Raw genomic sequence first — 9,512 nt, 5'->3', positions numbered from 1 at the left:
TATGATGTTTTTCTTCTTTAAAAAGTATTCTAAACTATTGTTTTGTTTATATGAAATTTTTAGGCTCGCAATATACAAAAATTCAAATAGAAATCAAGTTTCATTTGGATATTAGAGGAAAGTAAGCTAAAGAACACATAGTTAATGTTAGGGAGGAAATACAAGTGAACAAAATGCATTTTGGAAAGGGGTTAGGATTACTCCCTCCTACCATGGATATGCATAGTCATCTAATTAAAGAGCGAAGAGAAAATCTTCTTGTTCAAAAGTTTACATCATTTACATGACATGGATATAAAGAAATTCAAGTTTATTTTTTCAAACAACCAAGTCATATTGCTAGAATAATGTAAACTTGCAAAGGAATTCAAAACTCAATAGTAAGTAACGAGTAAAATCCATAATAAATTTAGGACATCTTTAACATTAATTTTGTCACTGAATGCAGTAGTTGAAAATTTCCACACTTATAAGCTTGCAAGTTCACTAGTCTTTGTCCTAATAATACATTATATTTTCCATGATTTATCTCTTAATTCTTAGAGATGATTTGTTTCTCTTGAACTTGACATCTTACAAGTTATTATAATTCAAGTTTTTTTTAATGGTTTATATATTTATTTTTTGTTGTAGAAGATAATAATATTTTGAAAAGGTGCACTTTAAGTGGACAATTGCATGTTATGAATTGTTATTATTAAGGTTATCATGTTTTTTTATTATATTTCCTTATGATTCATAAATATGAATTTTTTAATTGTTGAACATAATTTTCTTCTAGAAAGGGTGTTTTTTTTTCAATATAGTTTTTATCTTTAAAATGATTACTACCATTATAATCAATTGGGAAAACTTTATTTGTCATGCTAAGGTCATCTTATAGCTTGTGCTCTCAAAGATATACAAAGACTTCAATGGCATGTCTTGTAGATGAGATCTTAGGTTGAAGTTAAAAATGAATTTGGAGGATTAATATGAGGATTGAAGCACCATGAATATGAATATATATGATGCTAAATGGTTAAGGATGGTTCATATGTATTCATGATGTTTCTCTTCTTATGAAAATATTCTAAATTATTATTTCCTTTATATGAAATTTGAAGGGGCAATATACAAAAATTGAGATAGAACTCGGGTTTGATTTATATATTGGAGTAAAGTGAGCTAAAGAATACATAGTTGATGTTAGGGAGGAGGCCTAAGTGGAAAGAATAAATTTTGGAGAGGGGTTAAGATCACTTCCTCCTTCCATGGATTTGCATAGGCATCTAATTAAAGAGGCAAAGAAATTTTTTTTTAATATAAATTTTATCATTTATATGAAATTGATATTTAAAGAAACTCCAATTTTATGTTGAACAACACAGTGAAACTTTTAGAATAATGTAAATTTGTAGAAGAAAGAAAAACTCAAAAGTCAGTAATGATTAATAAATATATATTTTTAGAACATTGTTAACATTTGTTCCCCAAATGCATTTGAGTGTAGTTGAATCTTTGCATTTATAAGCTTAGAGGTTCGTTGTTCTTTTTCCTGAAAGCTTATTATATTTTCAATTACTATTCAAGTTTATCGGTTTTTTTTTATGATTTACAAATTTATTTTTATAGTAGAAGATATTGATTTTTTTTCGAAAAGATGCATTTTGGGTGGACAATGACATCTTATGAGTGGTGTTTTTCTCAATAAAAATTACTATTTTGAAAATGATCATTAACATTATAGTCAATGCAACAATTTTATTTGTTACGCTAATGTTATCTTATTGCTTGTGCTCTCAAGATTATATAAAGATTCCAATGCCACATCTTGTAAATAAGATCTTAACAAAGTTTGAAATGAAGTTGGTAGCTTAACACAAGGATAGAATAATAATTCACATCTTGTTATTTATTTTTCTGTTTATAGAATGAGAACATTTCTTGAGATGAACAAATGACCATTTCATTTTATATTTCTTAAATCAATAGGAAGGTGAATGGTAAAAACTTGTCTCTAAGCAAACAAAGAACTCAATCATGCTTATTTTTCATTTCTTAAATCAATTGGGGGAATCTTTTGAACTTGTGAATATTGAATTTCTCTTGAATTATATGAAGAGTGACGAGGTTGTCTTTCATTTCTTAATTCAAGTTGAATAATTTTTTGAAGTGATAAATGGTGTATTTGTCTCTATTCACATGAATAATGGTGATATCATCTTTCATTTCTTAAATCAAATTGGGGCATCATTCAAACTCATGAATATTGTGCTTGTATCTAATTACATGAAGAGTGGCATGGTTAACATATAAATTCACTGTTGTTTATAAAAAATGTACAGTAATGAGAAATATATGCATTCATCTCCATGATTGCTCATTATTATTAACAATAATACCCATAACAAACAATCTTGATGAAGAATAATCTATGCTCTCAATTCATTATATATATAGTTTATATTTTGTACTCACCACAATTCCATCTATCATCATGACTTATATAGAAATGTTCATGACTTTATGTGAAACAATGTAATAAAAATTAGATATTGAAAAAATGAATTTATAATGAAATTGAATGACATTGTTTGTTTAATGTTAGTTCATATAAATATTTATATAAACGATTGATATATGTATACATATAAATGAAGAGCCTATCAAAGATTTATGTACCAAACAAAGTATCTTACTTTTTTTTCCTATTATCCTTATCTCCTTCCAAAAATATCAACCACACGTAAATATTGCAAATGGAGAGAGAACAAAAACAAAAGTTGTCTTAGATATGTGTTAAATGCCAGTATATTTTGCATGCTACATTTTAAGAAGAACTCTGTCAAATCTGAAACGGAAAAAGATGGAGCGTAATGATAGGAAGGAGAGGTCCAGAATGCGAGAAACATCATCAAGATTTGATTACGATGCTACGTGAAGTTTAACTTATTGTGAAAAGTTTGTCACTCGCCCTCACTAGGCCCCTTCACATTCTAACTAACAATACATTACCGTGCAAATATTTTGACAAATTTCCCATTTCATGATTTCGTTAGATTATGTCATTTCATTTTGTGTGTGTCTTGTTTGATGATAATTTATGAACTGATCATATTTATTGATACAAAGATCCTTTTTCTGTTTTTTGGGGGCTTCTCTAGATTATGAAATGTGATGGAAAATGTTAATACAAAATCTAGCTCTTTATAAGGAATCATAAAATGTAATCAGGAACAAACTAAGCTAAAAACAACAATGATCAAATTTCTGAATCTTCAAGCTCTGCAGACTGCTTCCATTCTAATGCCACTTTGAATTGACAAATCAGTAACATGAAATGTGATCTGATCAGAAACACTGATACAAAACTTCACACACATTCTGATCAAGAAATAACAATGATCTCAACCCTACATTCATAATAGATTCTGTTTGTCTTTTTCAACTTTTTTAATAACAAAATATTAATACAAAACTTCACACAAGATCTAATCTTCCAAATTCTGCAAATTGTCTTGTTCTGTAAATTAATTAAATTCTAATGTAAAATATGATCTAAAATGCTGATAAACATTCTCATACACATTTTTAATCAAAACAATAAAAATATCAAACAGAAACTATATCAATCAATCAAATTAGTAAATCATACACCAACTTCATGAACTATAAATCAAGGGAAAAATTAAGTCAACTTCAACTATAATTGAATCAGTCTTACTATGTGATGTTTAAGCATCCTACTACAACCCATGACTGACCCAATATCAAGCTCTGCAGATCGCCTCATATTCCTATCTACCGTGAATTAATGAAATTGTACCATGGAAATCAAGAAAAGAGAGCCCTCATGTTGTACATTATAACTAATCTTTGCCCAAGCATGCTCTATTGTACAATGAAGGAAGTACTGGTGTAATCATTTTCACATATGGTTTTTGGACAAATGGGCAGACGCCATTGCCCAATCCCAAACATGTCTCCAGCTTTCTCTGTACAACTTTCACCATTTCTCTATAAAAACTAAAAGGGAATAAACACATATATGGATCCTCATTAGTCATAACTTAGCTGAGCATTTCATCCCTCGTCATTTACTTTCTCTGTGCACAACATTCTCCAGCTCTAAAATGTCAAGGTCCAATATGCTTATGACTCTCATTACATGTTATGTTCTTTATCTCATTATGTTGAAACCAACTCTTGCATTCCATCTTACGTTTTCTTAATTTAGGTTCAATTGTGTGAGTTTTTGCATCAACATTTCAGCTTTCTTTTAATTTTGATGATGGATCGTAGAATGCAGTTCAAAACATTGATTAAGAAACTCTCACACAATAGATTCCAAAAACAGCATTATCTATATTACATAGATTGTGAAAATCTCCTTTCTTTGATTTCCCTTGATTATCAGACATTGAAATGTGATTTGAAATGCAAGAAACAAATTCACATACTAACTAATCTAAAAATAATAACAACATTAGACAGGTTGATTCCGCTCTAATACTGTTGTGAACTAACACAAAGTATGACGCCTCCCACAGTACACAACTCATTCACAAACAACAGCAATCAAATTTCTTAATCATACTTCCTGTTTCAAGCTCCGTAGATCATCTTCATTCTCGACCATCCTTAAACATCACACTGTAAAGGAAAATTAAGCTTGGAAAAAGTATGTCAAATTTGATTATCTAACACTTTTGTCTTAGGAATGAAACCTTAGTGTGATGTTTAAGTCGTTAGTCCATTCTCAAGCTACTGTGAGTTAACCAAATTCTAGCGTAGAAACTGTTGGTTAACTTTAACATTGAAATTAAGTAAACGAAAAGGCTGGTATTGTCATACATTTAAAGAGAGACCATTAAAATTTGGCGGCACTAGGCGTAAGAAAAGGAAGCTGGACTGTAGACAGACTAAATACTAGTGTAATCATTCCCATATATGATTCAGACAATTGGGCAAAAGCCATTGCCTAAACCAAATTATTTCTCAGCTCTTTGTACAAATTTCTAAAAGAAATACATTATAGTGATGCCCATTACTCATAATTAACTTAGCTGAGCATTGTCTTTCTCAGTATGTTCGTCATAACTTATTTTCGTCTGTATACATTTCTCCAGCTATCTGTGTACAACATTCTTCAGCTCTCTCTCTCTCTCTCTATATAAGATTCCTAGCAGTCATAACTAAGCTGAGCGTTTTCTAGCTCACTATGTTTAAAACAGCTGATCTAAAAGGTCAGATATGCTGATAACTAAGCTGTATACATAACATAAACATCTAAAAACTCATTTGTAATTTTCCACAGATCAACTTCAGAAGAGCTCATTTGTAATTCCATAGATCAACTTCAGGAGTCCCTTGATCACTGTCATCATCATCATCTGGATCAAAGTCATGGTGGTGTAATCTGGGAGGAGAAAGCATCATACCTTCTGCCATGGAGCTCAACACATTGGGCATATCAAAGATCATATCTTCATCCACAAACTCCGCCGCTCGTTGCACGCCGGAAGACGAACTTTCTCCTTCTCCTCCTCCTCCTCCTCCTTGCTGAGAAGTAGCAGCCGCAGGAGGAGGTGGCGGTGGTGGTGCAAAGGCGGCGGCTGCTGCGGCGGCGGCCGCCTGAATGTGCCTGGGAGAAGAGGAAAGCGGCACAGGCATGGAGGAGATGGAGTCAGGAAAGTTCAAATAAGCAGAGTTTCCCCTGAGAGCAAAAGCAGCAGTGTCGTAAGCCCTGGCCGCCATTTCAGCAGTGGGAAATGTCCCCAGCCAAATCCTGGACTTCTTCTTGGGCTCACGAATCTCACACACCCATTTCCCCCAGTTCCTCCTCCTCACTCCTCTATATATCGGGTGCTTCGTCTCCCGCGCCCCCCTCCTCCCTCCGCCGCCACCGCCGCCACTCCCGCCGCCTTTCTCCTCTCCCTCGTCTTCTCGATCGGCGGCGCCGCCTCCCTCCGCCGCCTCATCTTCCTCCCCGCCTGCGCACACGAAGTCTCGAGAGAAGGGGAAATGAGTGGAAATACGGACTTCGTCATGATTTGGGTTATTTTCATTGTAGAAGGGAGATATACAGTGCACCATCACTTCGGTAATGGACTTGTTTCTTTTGGGTAGACTTTTCCTTCTTTTTTTTTTTGTGTTATTCCAATTGTCGGCTTGGCCCCTTTTAAAGGTGGATGAAATGGGAGTTGGTGGAGATTTTTGGGGTTGAAATCCGCGAGTTCGCGGATGAGCGATCCATAAACACGCTTACGCGCATTCTTTGTTTTGTTTTTGGGTGATTTCTCAGTCACCAGCTGATTGACAGTCCATTCCCACAAAGATTTCATTCATTTCGCACAAAGATTTTCCCATTTCCAAAGTTGCATGATGTAGCCTCCCATTTTGGATCGAGACATGTTTGGCGGCCACGGCTTCCCGGCGTCGCAATAGTTCCACGCCTCCCCTTTTTCAAATAGTCGGCTTACTTGTACGACGTACTCTTGTTTTCATACGAGATATTGTTTTTGTTTTTCATTGGTCCGTCCTTTGACTGATTGACTCCATGCTCCTCACTGCGCAATCTTTCTTCTATTTCTAACAGTTATAGGACAGAGTATTCACTGGGGTCTCATGGGCACCTCCTTTCTTAAAAATAGAGTGGGTGTGGCTGAGATTTTTGGAGATACTTAAAAGGAAGGTCTCATGAAACTGATATGTTAGTCGGCTTAAAAATTAAGCTCCTACATTTGAAAAAGCTAGTAGTCCCATGAATTGAAGAATTAAATCTGCTTAATCTTTCATATTTATGATAACATTATTTTATTACAATCATTTAAATTTTTTTATTTTATAATATGCTACTTTATATATATGAATTAAATATAATTCGTAGACAACTTCATTACAGTGTTTTTATTCATGTGTGTGTACACACACACACGGATTTTCTAGAATCATGATACTTGTATTTAAAAAGTAATAAATTTTATTGTGTTTAACTATATTTAATTCCAAAAAAAAAGTGTTTACGTTATTTCAATTTTTTGAAAATTATATGATACTTCAATTTTTTAGATATTTGTATCAATTTTCTAATATTTATTTTCATACTTTTAAATTTTATCAATCTTCATAAAATCATTGAACAATTGCATCAATATCCTACAAGCCATCAAGAGAAAATTTCCTATGGTTTAAACAAATAGATCTATTACTAGATAGATTGTTTGATAAAATCGAAACATTTTTCAAATGGAAAACAAATGAAAAAAATAACAAATATTATTTGAAAAATATAGTACCTGTCTTCATCTGTAGCCCAACTTCTTGTGTTGGCTTTGTGCAATTTTTTGTTATGGCTTTGCAAGCATAGTCAGGACTGTATGAAAGATTAAATACATAAAATTTATTTCTTTCCAAATTATTTTGGTGGGAAAAAGATGAGCAGATTGCTGACACATGACAAAATTTTCTCCTACATTGGTGGGGCTAGTTCTAGCCCCACCCATTTTTCACTGGCTCAAAATAAAACATCTAAAAAGTAAGAGCTCCTATATTTTTAGGAAAATATATCAATTAAAGTTGTAACCCCCTCAAAAAAATTCATGGGACCTCTTGTTCCTTAAATATAGAGCCCAAGCCCCCTCCATGGGACACTTGCCTTATAGCTATTATTTCAGTCCAATTGACTGATTCATATGTTGGATTCATCTTTGACTCTGTGTGTGTGTGTGTGTGTGTGAGAGAGAGAGAGAGAGAGAGAGAGAGAGAGAGAGAGAGATAGAGAGAGAGAGATTTGTATAATTTTGTATATTGGTGTTCATTTCAAGATTAATAATAGGTTGAAGCTTTAGATTAATTAGTAACTATTGGTATTAATAACTATTATATATTTATTATTATGTGTTAAACTGGGTAAATTTGAACCTAAACCTTTGACATAAGAGACTCACAAATTACCATTGTGTTGTAGGCTCTTGTCTATGATTTTTGTTGTCTACATATATAACTATGACTTAGTCATTAAAAAAAAATATTATATTTGTTTAGTTATATAATTAATTTTGTATATTTGTTAATTTTTATAAAAATATCTATTTTCACACCTACAATCAAGCCATTTAAAAAATATTTATTTACATATAATTAATTTCGTATATTTGTTTATTTTAAAATATATAATGATTTTTATTATTGTTGTTTTCATATACCTACAACTTAGCTAATATACCTACAACATAGTCATTTCAAAGTCTCACTTGATACATATTTAAAGATGTTCAAGTAATCTTGCACTCAAAATTGCTATTACTTATGAATGAATGTTCCTATAGTGTTGATAAGTTGTCTCAATAGTGGTGCACAAATGAGCCAATTACAAAACAAAAGCCTCAAAAATATTAGCTATTGGAACATGTGAAACTTATTAATGAACTTTTATGAATCAATTATTTGGCTCTTTTAAAATTAGTGATTAGGAGGTTGGATGCACAAGGAGTGCATAGTTGTTGGAATGTGCTTGTATCTCTATTAGTGTAGCTAAGAGATAGAAAGCATTATGTATTGATATGTATGAATACAACAACAAGGTATATAAAGAACAAGAAAATAATAAATGATAGTGGGGATGGTTATCACTAACTGATAACTATATACCTATCTAAAAACCTAACTAATGTATTATATTCCCACAATATAACTAAAAATGAATCCTTAAAAAGATTCAAATTTCACCTTTCCAAGGGGCTTAGTGAGGTGTACCAACAATATGTGAAGCAAAGGGACAAAAAATCAAGCTAAATGTGATGTTATATCACATGTTCTCAAATATAATGACTTTAAGCCTTAACGTGCTTGGTGCACTCATGAAAAACTAGATTCTTGACAAGTTTCAACACACTCTAATTATTGAAAACCAATTTTGGGGGTTTTCAAGAAAGTTTAGACAACCAAATTTTAGAAATCAACAGATTGTTTTCAACATGATTCCAAGTGGACTTTTTGTTGGATACAATTGATTAATTGTGTGTTGTCTTTGATGTTACAAAAATATCATATCAGTTGACAGTCAGTGCATGTTGAGCTCACTTGGTCAATGAAGATAGTTTTCCTAGTCTTCTGAGCATTCTTGAGTTTACTCTCTATAGAAGGTAGTATCTACCAAGCTCACTCAGGCATGGAAGGAAGTTATGCAGAAACAAGTGTTAACTGAGCTCACTCAATTAACAAAAGAAAATTTGAACAAAGTCAGTATTAACCAAGTTCACTTGGTTACCAAAGGAATTTCGTAAGTTTGCAGTGTTAACCAAGCTTCTATTGGTTAACACAAGAAATCACTTCAAAATCAGTTTCTACCGAGTTGGGTCTGCTACCAAAGAATTTTATTATTTTGGCATGTAAAGTTTAATTATTTTACATATTGATTCTAGCCTACTGAGGTGATGAATATTGGTTATTCTAATTTGTATTTGAGCCAATTTGACAATCTGAAGGGTATAAGTAAAAGGTCAAGTTGTGATTTTAAAGTGTGATAT

The 9,512-nt window shown here is 32.4% G+C and overlaps 1 protein-coding gene across 1 annotated transcript; it reads right to left on the bottom strand.

Moving 5' to 3' along the window:
* Positions 1-4,898: 4,898 nt before the first annotated feature.
* Positions 4,899-6,402, bottom strand: LOC149529632 (ethylene-responsive transcription factor ERF024-like). The gene has a single exon (XM_089809041.1). The coding sequence runs from the start codon at positions 6,076-6,078 to the stop codon at positions 5,317-5,319; it is 762 nt and encodes a 253-aa protein (XP_089665167.1). The 5' UTR covers positions 6,079-6,402; the 3' UTR covers positions 4,899-5,316.
* Between the last annotated feature and the right edge of the window lie 3,110 nt (positions 6,403-9,512).

The sequence above is a fragment of the Cupressus sempervirens genome, chromosome 11 (genome assembly GCF_028749045.1).
Source record: "Cupressus sempervirens isolate cs-2001-9-10 chromosome 11, ASM2874904v1, whole genome shotgun sequence".
NCBI classification, from domain to species: domain Eukaryota; kingdom Viridiplantae; phylum Streptophyta; class Pinopsida; order Cupressales; family Cupressaceae; genus Cupressus; species Cupressus sempervirens.
The sequence above is the reverse complement of the archived record's forward strand: the minus strand, read 5'-3'. Positions and strand labels throughout refer to the sequence as shown.

Coding starts and splice junctions, on each gene's coding strand:
- LOC149529632 (XM_089809041.1), bottom strand. CDS start 6,078: ATGGTGCACTGTATATCTCCCTTCTACAATGAAAATAACCCAAATCAT.